This window comes from Rutidosis leptorrhynchoides, chromosome 7 (genome assembly GCF_046630445.1).
Source record: "Rutidosis leptorrhynchoides isolate AG116_Rl617_1_P2 chromosome 7, CSIRO_AGI_Rlap_v1, whole genome shotgun sequence".
NCBI classification, from domain to species: domain Eukaryota; kingdom Viridiplantae; phylum Streptophyta; class Magnoliopsida; order Asterales; family Asteraceae; genus Rutidosis; species Rutidosis leptorrhynchoides.
In genome coordinates this window covers 369,051,336-369,077,189 of record NC_092339.1, presented here as the reverse complement: position 1 = coordinate 369,077,189, position 25,854 = coordinate 369,051,336, and the positions used below count along the sequence as shown (strand labels likewise).

The window sequence follows — 25,854 nt, the reverse complement described above, 5'->3', positions numbered from 1 at the left end:
GAGCCTGTGCGATTGTACACTTCGCACATTCACCGAACACGCCCATGGTAGTAGTGCATTTGTGCTCAAATACAGTGGTTGACTTTATAATCATGGGTTTCTCGTATTCAAATGTACGATGAATCATCAGTGACGTGTGATTTTTGTGCCAATTTTACACTTTTAACACCTGAGCAATCACCATGTTATCACTCGATTATTAAGATCGAGTACTTGCATTTGGGGAGTGATATGTACACAACTAATTTTTACACATACACAACTAAATATGTTTTACAGTATTGTACAGTACAAGATTATAAAGCATGTTTAGTTGTGTATATATAAAAAATAGTTGTGTACATATCATCAATGCATTTCTATATGCTAAGTTAGAAAACTTGAAATGATTTATCTCTCATTACCACTCATCTATCTCTTTTGAAAGTATAATGTTATTTTCAATCATATTTCAATAAATTCACCAAATATACGCATCAAAAATTTGTACCACACAAACAAAGAGTGCACAAATTATGATGGATCTACCAAAAACTTGAATGCAAATATTCATCCCATTAACAATCAACTTCACAAAATTAAATTTTAAATTTACAAATAAAAACTGTACATGTCATGTGTCATTCATCTCATAATACATTCTTATGACTCATTTTATTTTTTGAACGCCAACACTTTTATAACTCATTATTTTACCCAACTGTAAGTTATAAAAAGTCATATTTTCATTAGAATGGTAAAGATAAATGGTAGTTTTAACTTACTTCTAACCATAAAAGATAAGTGATATATTAAAGCTTGATTGGATAAAACAAATTTTAATAATTTATAGTGTACAAACATTTTTCAAACGATATGCCATGTGTTGAAGGAAAAAGATATAGGGTATCAAAATGATAACCACTGAAAGTTGAGGGTCACATACAATAAACTTCATTCATCTAGAATTCAAACAGTTGAAATAATGAAAAAATGAAATTAAGAAAGAATCTTGTCACAAGTTCCTGTGAATTTTAATTAGTTTATAGAATGTGAAGACCAAAGTATTCCTTCACTTGTTTACTTTATTAATGTATATTCAACAACTTGTTGTTTACTATATATATATATATATATATATATATATATATATATATATATATATATATATATATATATATATATATATATATTGATTCATATTGATTCATACAATATCATCACAACTTACATTTAATTATTCTCTCTCCAACACTACTAAGCATCATATTCTTCAAAGTGTTTACTTGTTTTGAATTTAATAGAAAATAAAATAAAAAAAAGTTGGAAAAATGACTTGGATTTCAATATTTACTGGAAAATCTGGATTTGCTGCATCATCAACAGCTGAAGATGTAACTAAAGGAGTTGATGGAACTGGGCTCACTGCTATTGTTACTGGTAATAATCATCATCTTATTAAAATATTAATTAATCTTAATTACTTGTATTAGCATATGCTTGTGTGTTTTTATGTTCTGTTTTTGCTTCATGATATTGATTAATGTTGGTAACAGATCTTAATCAATCATCATTCACATGATAAAAAAATATCACTATTTGTGGATTTTTTTTTACTATGAATTATTAAAACTTAGGATTTTTTTTTTTCTTATAGGGATTATAACTTATAAGTCTAGTAAATGATTGTTCATCTTCAACTCCTTTACAAATTACTAAAGAGAAGTAATCTTAATGCTTATACTAGCTTTTTACAACATAAATCATATGGATTGATTCTTATCGATTTTAAAAGTAAAATGATAGTCTTTTTGACCTTTAAGAATTAAAAGTAAACTTGTACAGTAAGGATTTGATCTGCATATGTATTTGCAATATACTATAAATGAAGTATATGCACCATATATGTATTTTGTACTAGTTAAATATGTTACATGTCTAAAAGATGTTATGTGACTTTATTCAGGAGCTACAAGTGGCATTGGATTAGAAACCGCCCGTGTGCTTGCCTTACGTGGAGTAAGTGTCGTTATGCCAGTCAGAAATCTCGAGTCTGGTCAAAAAGTCAAAGTAAGTATCGCCGAAAAAATCCCCAATGCAAAGATTGAAGTCATGGAGTTAGATGTTAGCTCATTAGACTCTGTACGAAAGTTTGCGTCACAATATTGTTCAAAGGGACTTCCATTGAACATCTTGATGTAAGACATTAATTTGATCGTATATATGATTTAAGTTAAACGACATGTCTAATTGCAGGACTAATTTTATCGATGTTCTGTGTCAAAAGTCTCAATGCAGGGATAATGACTCCTCCTTTTGGTCTTAGCAAAGATGGCATAGAATTGCAATTTGCAACCAACCATGTTGGTATGTAATGTTTTACTAAGTTTATATATGTTGTTTTTTAACATACAATGGACACTTTCAAATGAATTTATTTATTTATTTATTTTTTATTTTTTTGCTTTTTTTAGGTAATTTTCTGTTGACAAACTTCTTGTTGGATACCATGAAAAAAACTGCAAGAGAAAGTGGTAAAGAAGGAAGGATTGTGATTCTTTCTTCTGAGGTTCATAGAGTGACATACAAAGGAGGGATTATGTTCGATAAGATCAACGACGAAAAGAGGTAAAATTTGAATTTATGCAACTACAACAGTACACAATCCCACTGATAACTTAGTGGTTGATGTCTGGTATCTTCACAAGAGGTTTAAGTTCAAACCTCGAAACATAACTTGGAGTGGCCAGGGTCAGAAACGGTCACGGGATAATTAGACCATGTACATCAGAGTAAAAATACTCCCCTCCACGCACTACAAAAAAGTTTCATTTTTTGTCGCTTTCATTATTTTTGACACTTTAAAGCGTGAATAGCCCTACAAGTCGCAAAATTTGCAACAACTTTTTGACAAAAAGGAAAACCCAATGACACTTAAAAGTGTCAAAAGGTTAATAACACTTAAATATTTTGACGCCTCATTTTTTGACACATCAAAATTATTGACACCATATTTTTCCACTCTTCTAACTTATATTCACCTTTTAAAGCGTGAAAAACTCATTCAAAAAGTGTCAAAAACTACAAGTTTATTGTAGTGCCGGTATCCTGAATAGGGATAACGTTTATCTGTTTTTAAGGTACAACAGTATATGATCCACTTAATCATCAATTGTGATATGTTTTTCAGCTATAACGCGTTGTATGCTTATGGACAATCAAAACTTGCTAATGCATTGCACGCCAGTGAACTCACAAGACGATTACAGGTAAGCTTAATTAATCAATCTTCTAATTGGTTCATGAAAAAGATGGTTACTCTGAACATTTCTTGATCTTATTGATGTGTAACCATTATTACTTGTTTGGCTATTTGTAGGCAGAGGGAGTAAATATAACTGCAAATTCGCTTCACCCTGGAGTCATTAAAACGAACCTAGCACGTCACGGTGGTTTCTTCTGTACGTCTCAAATCTCTAGCAAAGTTTTTATACCACACACAATTTCTTTTATCTCTTAACAATGCTAATGATCCTGAACTTGTTATTGATACAGCTATCTTCATGAATACTGTACAGAGTTTCTTGAAAAACATCCCACAGGTTCGCATAACTCTTTATCGCTTCGACTTTTTTATAACTTTTTTTATTGGATTAAAGATGAGTAAAGATTGCTATGCTTTTTGGTAATTCAGGGAGCTGCAACTACATGTTATGTAGCACTGAACCCACAACTTAAGGGCATTAGTGGCCAGTATTTTGCAGACAGCAACTTATCAAAAGCAAGCGGATATGCTAGGGACCCAGAATTGGCCAAGAAGCTTTGGGATTTCAGTGTGAAATTGACCCAATCTAAGTAGTTTCTGGTGTTGAACTTCATGAAAAACCATTATCTTTGAAAATTTATAATTATCATACAGAATAATGTATGCTCTTTTGTAATGATATTTGTTGTAACAGTTTTATGTAATCCTTTTGACACCCTTTTGGTTTTTATAGTGAATAACTTGCTTCTGTAAGTTTATTCTTCGTATAACAAGAGTCCCATTCCCACTCGGACTCAAGAGTATGAGGTGGTAAGATGTTGACTCATGTACCCTAAACGAAGGCAATGGCGGAATTTGAACGTAAGTTTTGGGGGGGAAATGTATACCGAATATTACACGCTATATATATATACTTTTGGTGACAATATCGATCTTAATTGTACATTATCTAGGTTACTTTCTTGAACGTTCGATACTCAATTAGTTTAGAATTGATTTCACTCAAAAGTCCATACGTTTGTAATTTAAAGGGTTACAAAGTACATTAGCTAGTAAAATTTAAAGAGGGTGATGGCCCATAACCGTCTTATATAAGATGTGCCCGTGCAAGAAGGGGTAAAACGACTACATCTAAAAGGATCTCCGTTAACAATACATATGCATGAAAAGAAACTAATAATAATAAAATAAAATGTATTTCTTTTTTCTTTCAACAAAAAAATAATAATGTATTTTTGGTACTTGGCCCATACTTATATTGTGTGGTTGAATCAAACATTGAACTAAGCTTAGTTCCTATGAACTTTGTTTTTCAGGAAACCATGATCCATTTATGGACATAGTATATAGTTTGGTTTCAGTTTATGTACTAACTATTTGGCTTCAGGAACTATATTATTTTTAATGGACTGACGAAAGGTTGTGTTTTAGAACTTGAAGAAAACTAAAAATGCATAAAACTTAAACTTTATCAACATGATGTTGTTCGTCGTAAAACAAACTAGACGTACTATTTCTTTATGCATGCTTTTGAGCTTATAGCCTTGGTAGCTCAATTTTCCATTTATATCCTAAAACGAAGACGAGTATGAAAAAAGTTCCAAAAAACAAGAATAACTTAATAAATATGCCAAATAACTCATATAGTATTTCTACCAGTTTGGTTTAAGCTCAAGTAAACAGCCAAAGACAAGAACAGGTCTGTCAAGAATAGTAGTACTTATGCAAGAATCTGTTAGAACTTCCCACTTTCCATTAAACCAATTCTTGAACTCGATATCTTTTAGGTTGGATGTCTTCTTTGCCGTAAGTCGCTATAAGTCGCTATACCAATTCTCACGTGCTCAAATAAGTCGCTATACCAGTACTTAGTACTATCATCATTACCGTTACAATATATGGTTATGTATTTGGGATGGCAAACCGTAAGAAGTGTATAGAAAATTTTCAACTCTTCATGTGACCCGGTACAAAAAAATAAATGTTGCACGTTTGTAGACGGAATTGGAAACATTATTTCGCAATCATCAACATCGATGTTAAACGGCTCATTAATATGGTGGTAGCAACATCTTATTTTGATATCAAACTTGCTTGATAAATTGAGTACTTCTCTCATCCTAAGGTAGAAAGAATGATCAACATGATCCCACAAATTTAGTTCAAGCTTGATATATTCAGGAGCATTACTCGATGGAAACATAAGTCTGGGCATTGTTGTGCCCATGTAACTCAAATGATGTAACTTTGGAGCATAAACTTGTATGTCAACCGGTCTGCTTATATTAAATTGTAGTTTTAGTCTTTTCAAAGAAAAACTTGTAATATCCAATCTTTCCGGAGTCCAATTCTGAATTTCGAGGTCCAAAAGCTCGAGAAAATGTAACTTTGATTTGATCATGTCAAGAAATGCAACGTCTATGGCCACACCATGTAATGATAATTCTGTCACGCTCATTAATGAAGCCATGTTAAATGTCTTTATAGATTTAATATCAGAAAACCGCACGTAATACTAAAACAAGCAAAGATTAGGGACATCATCAATTTTCAAAACATTAAATGATACTAGTGTTCTTAACTTCAATTCTTGAAGATAACGAAGATTTCTTATCTTAACTGTCTTCAGATCTGAGCTATCAACTGAAAGGTTTATTTTCTCGAGTAAAATACAAGTAGAGATTAAACTATCAAGTACATCTTCACTTATCTCCACATGCAACAACTCGAGTACTCGTAGAGACACACAACTTATCACAGAATTGCGACTCACTGAAATTCTTTTAATTGATTTTAAACGAAGATCACCTACATACAGAGTATGTAGGTTTTTCCCTGAGAATATTTCATCCGGAAGTATTAAATTACTATCAGATTCATAAAAATTTGAATGGTAAGCTCCTTGAAACAACTTTGGGCAGCTACAGTTGGAATCCATTTTAAAAGCATGAGAAGCCAACTTAATGTCTAGTCTCAGATCAAAACTTTCGATTGGTATGTTGTTTTGGACATATCTAGACATGGTGCGATCCATAAACATCATGTAATCTCTTTCTTTTTCTTCATTACAAAACTCCGAGGTTTTATGAAACCTGAGATGAGGGATGGTAGACCAAGCGTGTGACCAAGTCTTGGACAACACACACGTACGAGCAGCTTCTTTTACCGGCAACAACGATTGTATACGATGAATTAACTCCACCACGTGAAGTTCCTCCGTATAATTGCTGTTGTAAATTGTACTGTAATTAACTACCTCTATAAAGTTATCATCAATGCTGAAGCAACACAACAAATTGAATATTCATTACTAATGTACTACAAAACAATGATTATAAATTAATAAATACAGGTTAAGGAAAAACACGTTTGTATTTAAATTAAGCAGCAAGACAGAGACGGAATAAATATTAAGTGAACACTGTTAAGGCTATTTCATAATGATACTGACGTAATCATATTAAACTTATAAATATGAAATTTGGGTAAAATAAAAAGATATCAATAAACCCTAAGAAATACGTTACTGATATATGAAAAGCGTTAAATACCAGATAAATAATAATAATAAGATAAACCCTAAATGATAGTTGAAGATAAGATTTTTTACGTACCGTAATGTAGCGACCAAATATCTTACTCGTTCGAATACTAATTTTAATAGTGTTAAGCTCTTTGTTAACAATCCGATCTTATGATGATTCGACCACCGTGGCGTCATCGATTAATTTCGAACAAAAGGTTTTTTGATTTTACGATCGTATGAGACTTATGAGTAGAATTTTATTTGTGTATTAGGGTTTTTAAATATAATGGGGAACGGACGAGAGGTATTTATAAATTTTGGGCATAAAAGTAATTTTTCGTAACGATGATGCTACCGCACATTTTGACGGGTAATCAAGAAAATAAAGGGTTTGGATTAAAAATTTATTTTTCATTTATAGTTTAATCATAGGTTTATAAATGAGCCGAGTTACTCGAACTCGACTCGTTATAAGCTCCATTCGAGTCGAGCTTAAATGAGCTTGAGCTCGAGCTTGAATTTTATTTAAAGCTCTTTTAGTAAACGAGCTCGAGCTTCATATCTCGAGCTCGAACAAGCTCGCGAGCCTAAACGAGCTTTTCATTTATATACATCAAGATATTAAATATTTTAAATAAATATTAAAATTATAATATATAAATTGTAATAATTATTATTCTATCAATATCAATAATAGTTGAAAAAATAATGATAAATCTTATTATATGTGGATAAAAATTACAAAAACAATAAATATGAAATATAATAAATTTAAATTTAAAAAGAAATTTAATATTATATGTTTAACGAGTCGAGCTCGAACCGAGCTCGATTTTTATGAAATTTAAACGAGTCGAGTTCGAGATTTTTATGAAATTTAAACGAGTCGAGTTCGAGCTTGACAGTGTTCGTTTACAACCCCACTCTAGTCTAGTGAATTATTATAAGCCGCCAAAAATAGTTTTTACATAAATGATACTGTACGTAATATTTTTTTTTTCTTATGATCTTCTCTTCAATTTCTACTATATATACACTCCATACTATATGGTTTTTTAATTACATTTTTAGTGTTATTGTTAAAGTGCATTTAATGTTTATATTAAAAAATAATCGTCAATAAAAAGTTAATAATAACCGTCATGTATTTTATACCCACATGTGTTAACTACCGTTCCTCATAAAATGTTTATACATTACAAATATGTTAACTACCGTTCATCATAAAATGTTATACATTACAGATATGTTAACTACCGTTCATCACGAAATAAGTGTACTCTAAACGTAAATTGTCCCCTTAATCAAGCTAGGTATTTGATCATGTTGATTTTGTTCATTCTATTTCTAATTTCTATGATATGTCATAGAGCTACCAAATTACTACTCCGTAGTACATTATCTGACATTAGTAACATGTTGAAAGTTGTTTGCAACAAACATAAGAACCACAAGATGTATGAAAAACTACATTGATTGAAACCAAATTGCTGAAGTAACTTTGCTACCCAATTTTCCGAAGAAATGAGGGTCGATGGTTCCGTCACATATATGATAAATCCCCATATCCCTTTGTGCTTCACTTTCGCTACAACAAATGGTGCTTTCATTATCGGACATCTGAATACATAATGGCATATGATCCGTATAATATATGCAATTACCCTTGACCACCCCTGAAGTATCCTCTATCCAAAAGGATGAACTAAATCCCACAAACAAAGTTTTCTTACCAAGATTATTCACTTTCGACCATCTTCCATTTTGTAAATCATACTCGAAAACTCGAAAATTCTTTGTCTTGTAAGTCACCCGTTGTACCTTACGACCATCTAACTCATCTTCTCATCTTCTGTTAATACGGTCAATAGTTCTCGGATGACAACCAACAACTTTTTCCTTCCGTCATCCTCATCATCCAATCCTATAATATAAGCTATTTCAAGATCATTGTTATAGATAAATTCATCATCATCCAATCCTAGAAGATAAGCTATTTCCGGATCATCAATATATAGATAATTAGGTAGTCGTGAAACATCAACAACGACCGGGTCTTCTCCATAAACATCACACGATCTTATACTGAAGCTACTGTCAAGATAATAAACACGCCCGTCATAACAAGTTACATCAAATATCATCCCACTACAAACTGTTTCAATATATGTCCATTGGTGATCTCCAATATGACAAAAGCTAATATATTGCATCCCCATAACACCACCACCACGGGTGATTCATTGGAGAAGAGTACCTTACGGATTTCAGAATCCATATCCGGATAAATATCTGGAATGATGGTGTCGATCTTCGGTAAATTGATGGTTTCACGTGATAACGGATTGATAAGTTTCGTAGTTGTATCGTCTTCAACTGTTAATAGCCACCCAGATGAAGAGACGCAAGATGTACCATATGCTTCTGGAAGTCGTATCTTACGGATGCTATTATTTGAAAGAAAAAACAATTCACGAAATTCAACGTCTTCTTTTTCCTCTCCAAACAAAAGGGATGGAAACCGTGAAGGAAGTCCATTACAGTATGAGACTTTGGTTGCAACGTGTACCGCAACCGAACGCAAAACCTTGCACACACCCGAGAAATTGAGATAATCATCATAATAATTCATATGTTTCAGAGCAACTACACGAAACGCCTCTGACCAGTCCATTTTAATATAACGATTTGGATTAGTTTAAACACAACACCTGCAACAAGAGGATAATTGTTGATTGCTAGTAATAAAGATTGTTAATTACATTAATCAACTTCTCATCTATTTATCATAAGAATCAAAATATGAAGGCGGTATAAAGGGTTCCTTCTAGGCTTTTTTATTATACATCGGACCAACCACAATTTATCATCATACAAAATACATCATCAATCTTTCATTCACATCATTATAATTAATAATTAATAAATAAATATTGAGCACCAAAAACATACCTCAATAGCATTGAACAAAATGAGCAATGTTAATCAAGTCATGCGTAAATAAAACTCTTAACTAATCTAATAAAGCATACATATAAAAATTAAAATCACTTCAAAACTTAACACACCTGTTTCCCCTAATTTTTAAGAACTAGGGTTTATATAATTAGTTCTAACTAACAAAATTATAAAATTTTAAGCTTTGTTTATACCTCAAATCTTAGGATACCGGTGCAATAATCTTAAATCTTCAAGTCTCGCTTTAATTTGATAATTTTCTTGCTTTCTTCTTCTTCTCCTCACAAACCGTCTCACTTGAAATGAAAATGACGTGGATGAAGAAACTGGATTATTCCATCTTTTATTAATTCCACGAGTTTACGCATATTACCCCTTTATATTTGACAAAAATACAAAACAGTCCTTTTTACTTTTCAGCTTCTTAAAATAACCCCTTCCCATTTAATATTGTACTCCGTATCAGTATAGTACTACTGTATTATTTACAAGGTTGTAAAAAATCGCGAGTCGGGGACGCATCGGTCAAGACCTACAAAGGACGCGTCGGCCGAGTTGGGGACGCGTCGGGAATGCATCGGTCGTTGACCAACGTTGACTTTATTAATAATTTCTTAAATATATATTTATATATGTATAAAATAGTTGATTTTGCACATAAATTTCTTAAATAAGAACTTGAATTTAAATACAATCAAACTTCAAACTCAATTAATGTTACCGAGTACATAATCAGTAAGGACACAGAGAAAAGAGCGCCCAAAAAATGAAAACAAACCCTAATTTTAAAACATATCACATCTTAACGAAAATTTGACTGATTTTGACCGTTTTGACCAACTTTGACCGTCTTTGACAGACTTTGACCGAACTTTTAGCTTTGACTGTCTTTTGAGTCTTTTTCAGAAAAAACGGGACGGAGAATCCAATTTAACGACGCATCAGCCGACGCGTCGGCCAAGTCGGCCGATTTTTACAACACATATTATTTATTTATTTCATGTTTTATTGAAAAAGTCAAACCCTTCCCATTTACTAATACTTATACTTTATTTACTTAATACTTATTCAAAAATATAAAAAATATATATAATTGACGTGTTACAGTAAATCTGTAAGTATTTGTAACTTCTTATGAACTAGTTGTGGAGCGCTGCTTCGCGCCGGAGGCTCCGTTTTGAATGCGAGTTAAAAAAAAAAGTCTTGATCTATTTTGTAAAAAAGAATTTTTTTCGACATCTAACATTGAAGGGTTGTTCCTTTTGTGAAAATTGCTTCTTTTAGCGTTCGTTTATTTTTTTTTTTAAGTTAGTTGATCTATTTTGTAAAAAAAAAATGTTTTTCGACATCTTTTGGTAGTATTGAAGGGTTGTTCATTTTATGAAAGTTGCCTCTTTTATCGTTGTGGAAGAAAAGAGAGAAGGAAAAAAAAAGTTTGTAAGAATTTTTTTCGACATCTTTTGGTAACATTGAAGGGTTGGTTCTTTTACGAAAGTTGCTTCTTTTATCGTTGGGAAAAAAGGTGAAATAACGAAAATACCCCTGATTACTATTAGTAAATATTGAAACAGTGTTTTGTCTATTATTCCTAAGTGTATTTTCATCTTTTTGCTTATTAGATATTAATAATAATAATTTCTTTAATTTCTTTTAGAGCTCGATATTTACGTAAATAAACTTTTAACATTTAGATCAATGGCGAAGCTTGAACAATTTTGTTGAATAGGTGAATATAACATGGTTTATTAAAAAGGTCAAATGGTTACAACATAGAATATAAATTTTTAATTCGTTAGAAGGCATATGTGTTATCGTCAATCAAAAAATAGTAAATGAACTATATATGGTATATGTAAGAATTTAATTGAACTATTCAATATATATTTTTATCTATTATAAAACAACAAAACGGCACCTAAAAAGCTGGGTGCCGTTTTGTTGTTATATTTTGATCGTTTTGCATATTACAAAAATCCCTCCAGACAATGTTAAAATAACAACCTTTCAGGGGTTACAAATATAAAATTATTATTTTAATATAAAACATTAAACAAACTCCACCCAAATATTTAACCAGTCATATCTTCCCGCTTGGCGCGCGTTAAATTTTTCTGACTTCGCCTTATAACTCGAAATAATTTTACGAACACAAGGAAACTAACTATACGAGAAACGGACATTTTTTTAAAAAACGTTAAACAATTCGGGCTATTATTCATACACATACATACACGTATAATAAACAATTCAAACTAACTAAACCATATCGATGGTTTCATTTCCCTTTTTTACTCAATCTTACTGCGTAAAAACGCACAAACCATTAGGTATACTGGGTATAACCACGTGTATCCAAAAACACACGTATCAAAGCGTTTTTAACTCTGTAAATACATAACGTTACGTTAACTATGAATATGCAGTCCGAAAGGGCCCGCAACATCGTGCGGGCCAATTTTACTAGCTTATATATAATATTGAAATTTGTATAAGTAATCATGAGATCGATAACAGTTAATAAACTACACAATTTTGAATTCTTAAGGGTAAAAACTAAAAAGCGAGTCTTTATCTAACATCTAACATCTAACATGTATATTACATACTATCCTTTGATCTTTTATTATCCTTGAATTGGTTTAATGTCACATAATTATGTTGTTTTTATAAAACTGTATCTATAGCATTTTCCATTTACTTCAATACACTACGACTTTTATTTTTACACTATGATAGTAAATAATGTTGCGAAAAGGAAGGGGAAAAATTGCCAGAGGGTAGAACAAAGCGGTGATGAAATGGACATGGTGAAGGACCGTGTTTGGTAGACCGAGAATTACCATTACCAATATAACTAATAGACAAAATTTGTCTTATTAGTTATCAATAGTCCTGTTTAATATTTCATTTTTCACACACCCAACCCCTAATTTTCATTAAAATACAAATCGAACCCCCTCATTTTATAGTACTATTTAATATTTCATTTTTCACACTCTCAACCCCTTAACATTCATTAAAATACAAATCGAGCCCCCCATTTTATACCTATATTCTAAAATATTATTTATCCCATCACTAACACTAAAAATATTGAATAATAACACTCACCACGCTACTCCTGTGCTACTTTTTTTTTGTCTCAAACGATAAAAAAAACAACTTTCATAAAAGGAACAACCCTTCAATGCTACTAAAAGATGTCGAAAAATATTCTTTTTACAAAATAGATCAACTAACTTTTTTTTAAAAAAAAACCCCCGAACGCTAAACGAAGCAACTTTCACAAAGGAACAACCCTTCAATGTTAGATGTCGAAATTTTTTTTTTTTTTTTTTACAAAATAGATCAACAATTTTTTTTTAACTCGCATTAAAAACGGAACCCCCGGCGCAAAGCGAGGTCCACAACTAGTTAATATCTAATAAGCAAAAAGATGAAAATACCCTTAGGAATAAAATAATGGTGTGAACAAGAATAATAGTTTGTGTTTAAATGATATAATTTATATATGTCAACGCTTCAACGACATCCCTTCACCTTGTGTGTTAGGGCTGGAGGTTAGGTAATGGGTTCGAGCCTCGCTCTATCCATCCTATTAATTAATCTACCTGAAATATGAATATCCAGATTGACCAAAGAGGGGTTTTCTTCTGGATCTATTCAGGATTCAAACCCGGTCCATCTGCCCCTCGGGATAGTTAAAGGATCAGGTTCCTGTAATGCGATTCGGGTTTTCTTCCGAACGTGTGTGTGTGCAAATGATGAGTGTAATTGAAATAAATGATACACTGATGCAAAGCTTGTCGTTCAAAAAAAATTATTAATTATATATTATAATTAATTAATGAATCATAAAAGCCAATTATTACTTGGAAGATGATTCTCACACACTACTTTTTGATCCATTTACACTTTTGTTCCATAAATTCGCAACTATACCCATAAATGAATCTACGGAATTGAACTTATATCATTACTGTAAGTATAATAATAATAATTAAGGGTATAATATTGAATTAAGTGTATATGGATTAAAAAGTAGTGTGTGAGAATCACCTCCTTTATTTAAGTAATTACTTTTTTCTTTTTCTTTTTTTTTTCTTTTTTTTAAAGGCAAACACACACACTCATACACGAATATATACATGCCCACCTCAGGACTCGAACCCCCAACCTACAGGTTGAAAAGGATAACGCTAGGCTAATGACCCTCTGATTTTTTAAGTAATTACTAATATTAAATATATGGGTTTTATCTGTGATTGCAGAGGATTCCAATGGTTGACCCACTACACAAATCATATATATACTTTTTTGATCCTCACATACCAATTTAAAGAAATGGAGTATTATTAGAAGAGTAAAAGGTTAAAATAGGTGTGTGAGGATCAAAAAAGGGTGTGTTAGAATCATCCCCATAATTTAGATGCTATTATAATTATAATAATATAATAATATATAATATATAATATATATATATATACTCATCAATAATCACTAATCACTAATCACTGCTCCACTGAAAACCACAAGTTTTTCTTTTCTTTTCTTTTTTTGAAAAAAAAAAAAAATGTGGATATTTGGAAGTAAAGGGGAATCAGGATTTGGAGCTAGTTCAACAGCTGAAGAGGTTACTAATGGAATCAATGGAACTGGTCTCACGGCCATAGTTACTGGTAAAATTTGTCAATCTTCAACTTTGTTTCTTCTTAGTGGTTCTATTGACTTTTTGTTGAAAGGTTTGGCTTTGACTTTATGATCTGTTTTGGGCTTGTAAGAAGTGTTTCAAAAAGAATTTTGTTGTTGTTGAAGAACTGGTTTTTCTCACCCAGTTGATCAATCAGATGTCCATCAACTTCTGTGGTCTTGACTAATAGTCTTGAATTTTAAAGTCAAACTAAGACCATAAAGACAATGAATAATCCACATAAACATGAGCCGAACACCTAACAAAGTTCTTTCTTTTGTAACTGTTTTTTGTTTGGTCTTGATTCTATGTCAAATTGAAGGTTTTACCATCAAAATTGAAGTCAAAGCTCAAAATATACATATGTAATTTTTTATAATAGAGACTATGTTAATATGATATTCATGTATGTATTTTAGACTTAGATTACCAAATAGTAACAGTGTTAATATGATACTGGTGTATGTATTTAGGAGCTTCAAGTGGTATTGGCTTAGAGACAGCACGAGTCCTTGCGTTGCGCGGTGTACATGTGGTTATGGCAGTAAGAAATACAGAAACCGGTAACAAAGTTAAAGAAACTATACTTGCTGAAACACCTAATGCTAAAGTTGAGGTAATGGAGTTAGATCTAAGCTCTCTTGCATCCGTAAGGACTTTTGCATCCAAGTATTGTTCTTCGGGTCTTCCTTTAAACATTCTCATGTAAGTTACATTTATCGTTCTATTATTTGTCTATATTGATTACATTTTTTGATTTCTATATAATTATAAGAGAAATGAAAATAATATGATTCTTTCCTGCTTTCAAAAGTAATAATGCAGGAGTCATGGCTCCACCGTTCACACTCTCAAAAGATAAGATTGAACTACAGTTTGCAACAAACCATTTAGGTATGTAAATCAGAGTTCGAAATGGAAAACAGAGATATGGTTTGGGTAATGGATGTGGGTCAAATAAGTAATTTTTAGTATTTGCTAAACTGGTTTCGTTCGGGTTGACCCATTTCATCTTCTATATAAAGTGTCTTTATAAATGGTTAATGTTGCCACATGGGTTGGGTAACAGATTCAGGTTATGGGTTGAAATGAGTATGGGTCAAGTTGACCCATATCAAGTTTCTCAAAGATTTGAACCTTTTGAATTCACCTATTCGTACGGTAGAAGAAGTAATTAAAGGCCTTTTTTTTTCAGGTCATTTTCTCTTGACGAATCTTTTACTTGATACCATGAAGAACACTTCGTGTGAACAAGAAAAAGAAGGAAGAATAGTTAATGTTTCGTCTATGGGTCATCAATTTGCAAACAACAAAATAGGAATCGATTTTGACAAAATAAATGATCAAGCAAGGTACACACACAACTGAAGTTCATTGCAAATAGGTGTACGCAATGTTTATAGTTATAGATAAAGATAATAGATATAGGAAATAATTCAGTCATTCTTTTATTCAGTTATGGCCCAATACGCGCCTATGGTGTGTCAAAGCTGGCCAACATACTGCACGCCAATGAGCTAACGAGGCTTTTTAAGGTAATCTTATTTGATTTCATAATAGCTTGTCAATATTTATATTCATATTTAGCTTTTCTTTGCTCAATTCTTATATGATATTTACATAACCAAAACCAGGAAGAAAAAGTAGACATAACTGCAAACTCGTTGCATCCTGGTGCCATTGCAACCAATCTTATACGTCATCACGCCTTTCTACAAGGTCAATATCGAATCTTTATCTAAACATGTATATTACATTATTACATAGTATACCCTTTTTGATATTGTGTTCTTAAATCAGGTTTACAGAATTGGGTGGCTAAATACTTTGTGAAAAGCATCCCACAGGTTGGCGGTTGGCATTAGACCATTTGTATATATAATTCTTAACCGAATAACTTTTCAAGAAAACGATCACATTATACCCTTTTGTATTTTTGATTTTAAGGGGGCGGCGACAACATGCTACGTAGCATTGCATCCACAAGTGAAAGGGGTTAGCGGTGAGTATTTTGCAGACTGTAACAAAGGGAAGATGAGTTCTTTTGCTAAAGATTCAGAATTGGCCAAGAAACTGTGGGATTTTAGCCTAAAGATGGTGAATCCATAACCAGACTGAATAAAGTTTGAATTTTTTATGATTAATTGTTAGTTCTTGAGTGAGAGCTCTTAACTAACACTACAAGATGTCCAGATGCAGCAGCCTTTGTCATTTGTGTTCCTATATTAATATCTGTATGTTTCATATTGGAGCTAAAGTGCTGAATCATTCTTATTACTATTATTAGAACTAGACTTTAAAAGTTCGATTCTTAAAGGCATAGTATTAATTCCTTAAGTTCAGTTAGGCCCCAACAACGCCTATCCGATCTTACATTATTACACCATATATTGGTTATATAAACGACTGTAATCTGGCTTGAAACCAAGGACTGATTCATGTCTTAACAGTTACATATTGAAAGATGCTAGACTTGCATAAAGGTTTACAGAAACATGTGGTATTTGATAAAAGAGAAAGGGTAAAAAAAAGTGCAAAATAATTGACAATCTACAAGCCTAGCACAATAATATAAGTACATTGATTTCTCATCTTACTATGGAAAATTCTTTTATTTCAATTGGCAAAAGCATCTAAACCTATTTTATGCAATTGGTGAAGATAATTTCAGAAACTACTATATTTTAAAAGAACTAGCTTGAATGCATATAGTGTTGTAAACTAATTTAGAATCTTAACATATAGACCTTTTCGGTTGGGCCCGGACTTAGGGATCTACATCTGAGACGTTAACATATAGACTGGGCCTTCAAAAAACAATCAGGCCCAGTTGAGCCCAGTCATTCAATTGTCCTATAAAGAAACGGACTTATCACCAAAAAGCCCATTTTTCGACTTTTTTTGCGTGAGCCCCCCAAATTTTTATTTTTTTTGCCAATTTGCCATCGCAAGAAACAAGGTGCCTTGTTTCCTTGCATCCTTGCTCCCAGGTGGAAGCAAGGCACCTTGCTTCCAGGTGGAAGCAAGAGAGCAAGAGGCACCTTGCGTCCTTGCTTCAACTTAGGAGCAAGGAGCAAGACACCTTACTCCTTGCTCCCAGGTGAAACCAAGGTCGCAAGGCGCAAGGGAGCAAGGCACCTTGCTCCTTGCGATGACAAATTGACAATTTTTTTGGGGGGAGCTCTCACGCAAAAAAGGTAAAAAAAAAAATGAACTTTTTGGTGATAATTCCATAAAGAAACGCAGACAACCATACAATGATTCAGCTCATATGACCAAAAAAAAAAAAAAAAAGGTTCCCAATTCATAATAAAGTTATTGTTGTCACAAAACATGGTTAAACCAATTAGTTTTCATTCCCTAATCTAGTTTTAACCAAGGAATGAATACTAAACCATCTTAAACAACAATCTAACCTTTTTCACCAAAATCTGGATTCTAAAATCTAACCTTCTTCCTGTACAGTGCGCTTGAACCATAACCGAAAAAACTAGCCCATCGGTCCCTGCCTGCTGCATAACAACTATAACGTCCAAGTACACTTCTTTACATATCCGTAAAAAACGCCTAATCATATTCTATATCTTCATCACCTTCTTCAATTTTCAAAACCAAAATTCACCGTCCCTATAATTTAATAATATAGCATCCCTCCTTCACCTTTCGAACGGGATTATAAACATCAAAAGCAAAATATAAATAAATATTTAATATATACTAGATACTAAAATGCTGGTCAACCAAAGTCAACTCCTTCCTCTTCGACTAACTACTGGTGATGTCAGCATCAGGTCAATGGTCGGATACTGTTTGACTTGGTCAACCAAAAACCGCTGAGAAACACGGTCAGCTAACACCGACTGCACACCGTACTTTTCCTTTTGGTTCCCTAAAAAGTCGTTATCCGAGGGAACTATCTCCTGAAAAAACGGAGACCCTTGAGGCATCGCTCGAAACATATCAGGCCTGTGGTCCTGAAAGTGGGGCCCACAACTAGTCGTGCCGAAGGATCTGGTGGGAGACATTGCGGTTAAACTCAAAGCCGTATACTCATGAGCGTACGTCTTTGGGACCTGCTTATAAAATGGTACGGGTCCATTTAAAGGTGTGGATGAACCCGAGAATGTTCGGGGGCTCGATATCGCAGATGGGGACAGTCTTTCGGTCATATTTTGACCCGATCTTGGATGCAAAAGTGGGCTGCCCAAATGAGAAACCGGGCAGGATATATTATGAGGCGTTTGACTTCTTGACTGAAAATCCGAAACTCCTTCAAAACCATGCCCATTGCCCTGAAATCGTCAAACATAAGCAAGGTTGCAAAAATTGCTACTCGGGGAGTACTCGGATGGATGGTGACCAAGTTTGATTTTGACAGATTTTGACCAAGTTTGACTTTGAATGATTTTGACCGATTTTCCAAGTAATCCCGAGTTTTGACCAAAATTTGACCAATTTTCCGGGTAATACCAAGTTTGACCAACTTTTTAGGGAGTACTCGGCAACTTGGGGTGTAGTCGGATGTTGACCAAGTTTGACATTGACTAATTTCAACCGAGTTTTGACCAATTTTCCGAGAAATCCCAAATTTTGACCAATTTCTCGAGTAATTCCAAGTTTGACCTAGTACTCCCCGAGTTGCAAAAACCGAGAACTCGCCAAGTAATTCCGAGTTCTGCAACACTGAATATAAGCAATTACTAGAAAGTCAACGTTAAATAAAAGACTTTCATAAAAAAAAGCTTACCAAAGATCTCATTGAGTTTGTGATTAGGCCGGGATTAGGTATTAATCTTTCTAAATTTCTAACAAAAGGGTGGTCAAGAAGTTGGACGGCACTAGGGCGGCGACACGGTTCCCGTTGCAAGCATTGTAAAATAAAGTCTTTCCCGTCTTCCGAAAGATGATCGGGAAGTACCGGAAGTTCTTTGCTATTTCCGACTTTAAATAAAGCAGCAACCTTTAATGCACCCACAAAAAAAATAAAAATCGGTAAGCTCATTGATGAAACAAGAATATATCCTTGAATTTTATAATGTCTTGTACTTGCTTTTCTCAAAAAAAAAAAAAAAATTAAAAAAAAATAACACAACCTGTACCTAATTTCATTAATGTGGAGTATGAGGAAAAAAATAAAAAATAGAAAATAAAAAATAAAAAATGTCTTCTACTTATGTATTAGCTACTAACCCCTTCATACTGACTCCAAGGAGGTTTAGTGGTGGCCATTTCTAGAACTGTGCACCCAAGGCTCCATATATCCGCCGCAAGATTGCAACCGCTTGAATTATTATTAATAACCTGAAATTTTTAATAAAAAATTGCTAATTTAATTATTGTATATTTCATAAATGAAAAAAATAAATAAAAGAGAAGTTTGGCATGTGTGGAAACCTCAGGTGCCATCCAGTAAGGACTTCCCTTGAACGATAATGGACATGACGGGCCCGAAATCTGCAGAATCCAATCATCATGTTAAAAAAAATAATAATAATAAATAAATAAATTACACACAAAGATGCTATTAAACACATAAACATTTGTCTTACATGTTTTGCCATACCAAAATCGGCTAATTTTACACGCCCATTAGGGTCAACTAGTATATTTGCTCCTTTAATGTCCCTAAGAAAAAACAATTAAAAAAATAATATTGATACTGTGAACATTGAGTTACAGATGAACAAAAAATTAACTAAGCTAAACTCACCTATGAACTGTATTTTTTGCATGCAAATACGCAAGTCCCGATAATATCTGATGAGTGTAACTTCTGATTGCAATTTCACCCAACGGTCCGTACTCTTGGAGAAGTTTATGAATAGACCCGCCCGAAACATACTCCAAATATATATAAAGTTTGTCATCCACCTATTATATTTATAAAACATCTTTAAAAATATTCATATTCATAAATATTAAAAAAATACATATACAAGTAAAGAAAAAAAACAGGGTTACATGATACTCTTACTGTTTCAGATCCGTAGTATTGCACGATGTTTGGATGTCTCAAACGGCTTAAAAGTGCAACTTCCTACCAAAAATATTAAGGAAAAACGTTTAAAAAATTACTATATAAAAATAATAAGAGAAAAAAATAATTAAAAGAAGACTTACTTGGCCCAACTGTTGCGCGCTTTCCTTCGACTTTGCATCATCTGCGAACAAAGTAACTTCCTTCATCGCACACATTTCTCCACTCTCACTACAATTCGAGTCAAAACTCAAGAATTAAAAAAAGTCAAACGGTCAATGAAAAAAACGCGATATTTGATCACGAACCTGTTGAAACCGAGATAAACATGTCCAAATGTGCCTCTACCAAGTAACCGTCCCTTTTTCCAACGTGAACCATGGCTAGCTGAAAGATCACCTCTAACCGGGCTTCTCGGTACACTTGGTGTAGTCCCAGTTGAATAAGACGGTGAATAAGGACCAACATTTAACGGAGGAAGTGGTAATCGGTGTGCGGGCCCATCATGGGTCGACCCGCCCGCTCGAGGATGCAACGGGGTGACGGACCCACTTTGTATTCTCGAGCTAGGACCGGGGCTTGTCAACCTAGGACTAAGTGCGGGTGAACACTCGGGGCTACATCTACTATGTTGCCAAAATAATTGACCACCCATGTCTCCAACAACTGAGTTATGACTTGAGTTGTGACCCGACCCGGTACTAGAGCACTGACCTGACCCAAGAAAACCCACATCAGTGTTGGGCCTTCCGGCCCAGAAACCAGATGTCAGGGTCTGTTCAGGCCCAGGCCCATATACTCTCATTGGGCTTCTAGAGGGACTGGACATGGAACTATCAGGGTAGAAAGTACAAGATTGTGGTATTTGTAATTTTGCCATGTGACGAATTGGTCGCCTTTTTGGTGATGTTGGCACCGTTTGGTTGTTCATGCATGCTTTCACTGGCTTTAACTTCTCTCTTTTCTTTTGTGTTATAAATGTAACACGGCTAAGGATAAAAAAAAAAAAATTGTCACTTAGTTACAAAAGAAAGCATTTGAAACTTTAGTCAAATAAAAAATATATTCATCTATATTTCCCAATTAAATAGTAGTAAGGTTGTAAAAGTCGTGAGAGTCGGTCGAGATATTGGAGGGTCGAGTCGGGCGTTGACCAACGTTGACTTTTAGTAATAAAAAAACTAAACATATATATTACACATAATAATGTATAACATAAAACAAAAATAGTTCAAACATAGATATATGGCAGAAAATCTAATTTTTAAAAATATAAAATTTTGACCAAGACCGACTTTGACAGACTCGCCCGACTTGGACGACTCAGCACGACTTTGACCAGACTTTTTAGCTTTGACTGGACTTTTAAGGCGTTTTTAGGCGAGTCAGGACAGGCTAGTCCCCAGCCGACTTTTACAACAGTGGTAATAAAAAGAATATAATAATAATTAACTACTGAAGCAAAGAAAACAATATTATAAAAACCAATAAAAACAATTACTCTAAAGGATTTAAAATATGTGTGTGTATGTGAAAACTCACCTAGGACTGTTTGTAGAAGTTTTATTCCCGGTTTCAAAGTCGGATGTTTGGGGGCTTATAAGCCGGGAATAGTATGGATCATCACTATCTGTTTCACTATCAGTAAAAACAGAATCCGTCGCCACGTCACCTTCCACGTCAGCATGACCATGTGCATTGCGTACAGGATTAGGTTTCGGAAGTGGAAAAAGCAACAACGGTGATGAGCCTTTTGCAATTGCTACCTTTCTTGATGCCCGTTTTCCAGAATCGACCCGACCCGTTTCAGATAAGTTTCCAGGAAGGGGAAGCGGATGCCCATTTGGTCTTTCTGCAAAACTTATGGATCGCACAAATGTCGATGGTGAACACAATCGAGAAACAACACGAGATTGAGATCCGATTTCTGAAGCGGTTTCGATATGTCTTCTACACGAGTTTTGTTTTGAATCGGATGAATTTTTGAGCTTTCTTTGAATAGTACCAAAAATACCGCCGCCCCCATTTGCTTTCTTTTTTGCTTCTTTTGATGATGATTTACTCCACCACGGAGACATGTTTGACCAAATTGACTATTAGAGACTACAAATCGCCTCCTCAACTGCATAAATCGGTGATTTGCAGATCATAAATCAATTGAAAACATGACCGGTTCTGCAATTTCGAGGTTAGAAGTGAGAATTATGGTAACAATATTATCTAAAGAATTTTGCCAAAAAACAACATTCCTAAATGGGACAATTTGTGACTGTGCTATCGTAATAATGAAATAAATAGCAATTAATATAACTAGTGCACTGATAACTGCATTTAAAAATTAGAAATTAAATTCGAGAAGATGACCAAATATAGTAAAAACCGACAAAAATCATCACATGAAAGTCATTTTCTTCGAAATAAAACAAATGAAAAGTGGAAGGGAGAATCATTAATGTTTTTAGGTGAGTCGATGCCTAGATGGCTCGAGCTATGCAACTTAGTCCGCTAGCTTTAGCATCTTAGAGACATGTAAATAAATGGTACGACTTATTCATAACTACGTTCGGGGAATAACTTGTAACTATGTACAAGTTAATACGAACTATGGATGAAATACAGAAATAGCAACTTATCCTTAGAAGTCGAGCTAAGGTTGATACTTTATACAAACAAAGACAAAAAAGCCTATACAAGCCTTTACTTTGGATCCTGTAATTATGATTTGATGAAAATCGTATCCTACCAAATAACTCATAAAACCCAAATCTCTATAGAATGTACATAAGGTTATAATTCTATACGTTTTATAACGTCTGATAAGGTTCAATATCTATACAAGCTACACTCTATAATGTATACTAGGGAATTAGGGATGGTAACAAGGCAACAGATAAAAAGAATGGAAGCAACACAATGTACATGGCAATATGCCATACAAAAGATAAACTTTGTATCGTTGTAACAAGATATCTGAACTCACTAAACCCCTAAATGGACGAAAGACATATATATATATACAGCTTCATCCTACTAAATAAACAGTCCCTACTTTACCTTTTAGCCTAACATTCACCAAAAGAAAGAAAAATGAATAAACTAAAAAAACCTGAAAAGAAATTTATTTGCTTGAGTGACTATATATACTTATTATCATAAGTTACTTCGGCTATATGATGGAAAACTAGTGTTAAGAGAAAACCCAATATCGTATTATATGCTCTATCCTCATTGATACACCATACCTATTGCATAACGGGTTGTGCTTCAAGTTAGCCCCATTACTTCGCCCTCCGTAGTTATTAACACTATCATTAAAAATATTGCATACCAAATTATTTGGTTAAACGTAGAAAATGTTCTGTGCCTAGTGCTGTTACAAAAATTTCAAAAAGGTCAACTAGTCTCGGACATTTGACTTCTAAAATAAAAATATATTATACTATTTCAATTTAAACTTCATTAAAAGGATAACAATTGACTTGTGAAACAGTTGACTTGTAGAAAGAGAACGCATGCTCGTGCCCAGGGTAAATTACTGAAATCTTCTTTTTCAAAAGAAAACGGATGACAAAGAATAAACTCACACATGTGGCCATCATCTTCAAACCTTTCTATATAAGAATATATAACGAAACTTATAGAGCGCAAATAAGCCTGTTTTGACCAATGTCTAACTCCCCTGAATTCCAATTAATTAGTGCTACTCTGCTACCACTAACCCTAATTTTACAAATTGATGTTTTTATGACCAAAATCATTGGTTCAAATAAGCACAGCCCCTAAAAAGCATATCAAATTCAGTATATGACATCTTGATCATAAAATCAAGCAATAATGATTAACACTATCTCTACTAAATATAACAAGATTCTCCTTATCCAACACATTTGCTACCATAATTATTGACCAAAAAGGGGCTCAATAATCACACTTAAGTTCCTTCCAACATTATCTATCATATATATCCTCTATAGCAAAAATTAACCCAGCTCAACCTTTTGAATAAATCTGATTATTCAAAACATTTAACATTTAGAACACACACACACACATTTAGGGCACACTAAAGAATACAACAATGCCATCATCAAAATCATTAATTAATTATTGTAAATCCCTACCTTATAAAAACCACCAGCTACAAAACTTTATAGAATCTTTCCACAATCAAGGATCAAAATTACCAAAATTCACCACACACCCACAAGCAAACACCCAAATGGGTGTCTGAAAAATACAAACTTTTGTTAAAATCACCTGAAAAAAATAAACTTTATCCAACCCTGTAAACTTTCAAGACAAACCTAAAGCGGAAAATAAAAACCCTAAATCAGTAATTCATTGAACAAAAATAGTGGGGTTTTGCCCTCCTATCTAACCCATGTATGATGTATCTAAAACTCATGAAACATACAAAAATGCCCAAAATCAAGTTGCTTTATAATGTAACAGTTACATCGGTATATAAGAAACCAAAGACTTACCGGAGCAAAAAGTGCACAACACCGTCGGAAAATTTTACAGCTTTTTTACAGAGAAGTGTCAGTTACCGAAGAGACGATAAATAAAAGAAGCAGAAAAATGAAACAAGATAGAGAAAGAAATTGGAGGTTTAGAGAGTGAAAGAAAGTGATTTTGTAGTTTATTATTTATGTATTTCTTTATAATTTTATACTTAATATTCTCTTACACGCTAAATCTTCCCCACACTTTGATCGTTCCCTTCACAAATTACCTTAAAACGGCATTCCTTGCTTATCTAAAACACACTAAATCTTACCCACACTTTGATCGTTCCCTTCACAAATTACTTTAAAACAGCATTCCTTGCTTATCTAAAAAAAAAAAAAACCGCATTAATATAATTTATAATTAAACTTAATATTATTATATTCTATAATGCATTTTAAAAACCTTAATATAAATTTTTGTACTAATTAATTAAAATATTATTACGTAATATTCTCTTACACACTAAATCTTCCCCACACTTTGATCGTTCCCTTCACAAATTACCTTAAAACGGCATTCCTTGCTTATCTAAAACACACTAAATCTTACCCACACTTTGATCGTTCCCTTCACAAATTACTTTAAAACAGCATTCCTTGCTTATCTAAAAAAAAAAAAAACCCCATTAATATAATTTATAATTAAATTTAATATTATTATATTCTATAATGCATTTTAAAAACCTTAATATAAATTTTTGTACTAATTAATTAAAATATTATTACAAATTAATTTATTAATTATCATTAATCCCTTTTTTGCTTGTAATAATTTTATAACTTTATTTGAAATTATTTGAAATATACACGGTGTGAATGGGGATTGTCTAGTGGGTTACTACGAGTATTATATTTCCTTTAGTCAACTAGAGTCAACTCCACCACCTTTTTGGAAATTACGTTGTACTCGCTGCTAACGTTCCATGAATTTTATTTTTTATTTTTTTG

The 25,854-nt window shown here is 33.1% G+C and overlaps 3 protein-coding genes across 3 annotated transcripts; 2 read left to right on the top strand and 1 right to left on the bottom strand.

The window, feature by feature from the left end:
* Positions 1 to 1,204: 1,204 nt before the first annotated feature.
* On the top strand, positions 1,205 to 4,110 carry LOC139858459 (short-chain dehydrogenase TIC 32, chloroplastic-like). The gene is made up of 8 exons (XM_071847309.1): positions 1,205 to 1,419; positions 1,946 to 2,177; positions 2,267 to 2,346; positions 2,454 to 2,607; positions 3,170 to 3,248; positions 3,359 to 3,440; positions 3,535 to 3,581; positions 3,674 to 4,110. The coding sequence occupies exons 1-8, from the start codon at positions 1,311 to 1,313 to the stop codon at positions 3,836 to 3,838; spliced, it is 948 nt and encodes a 315-aa protein (XP_071703410.1). The 5' UTR covers positions 1,205 to 1,310; the 3' UTR covers positions 3,839 to 4,110.
* Positions 4,111 to 14,241: 10,131 nt separating this feature from the next.
* LOC139858458 (short-chain dehydrogenase TIC 32, chloroplastic-like) lies at positions 14,242 to 16,665 on the top strand. Its single transcript, XM_071847308.1, has 8 exons — positions 14,242 to 14,407; positions 14,892 to 15,123; positions 15,233 to 15,312; positions 15,614 to 15,770; positions 15,875 to 15,953; positions 16,053 to 16,137; positions 16,219 to 16,265; positions 16,366 to 16,665. The coding sequence occupies exons 1-8, from the start codon at positions 14,302 to 14,304 to the stop codon at positions 16,525 to 16,527; spliced, it is 948 nt and encodes a 315-aa protein (XP_071703409.1). The 5' UTR covers positions 14,242 to 14,301; the 3' UTR covers positions 16,528 to 16,665.
* A 1,057-nt stretch (positions 16,666 to 17,722) lies between these two features.
* On the bottom strand, positions 17,723 to 25,000 carry LOC139857104 (mitogen-activated protein kinase kinase kinase YODA-like). The gene is made up of 11 exons (XM_071845828.1): positions 24,880 to 25,000; positions 21,938 to 22,570; positions 20,704 to 21,384; positions 20,539 to 20,626; positions 20,393 to 20,455; positions 20,129 to 20,289; positions 19,968 to 20,043; positions 19,813 to 19,872; positions 19,609 to 19,719; positions 19,166 to 19,378; positions 17,723 to 18,710 (listed from the first exon to the last, which is right to left on the bottom strand). The coding sequence occupies exons 2-11, from the start codon at positions 22,471 to 22,473 to the stop codon at positions 18,165 to 18,167; spliced, it is 2,535 nt and encodes an 844-aa protein (XP_071701929.1). The 5' UTR covers positions 22,474 to 22,570; positions 24,880 to 25,000; the 3' UTR covers positions 17,723 to 18,164.
* Positions 25,001 to 25,854: the final 854 nt, after the last annotated feature.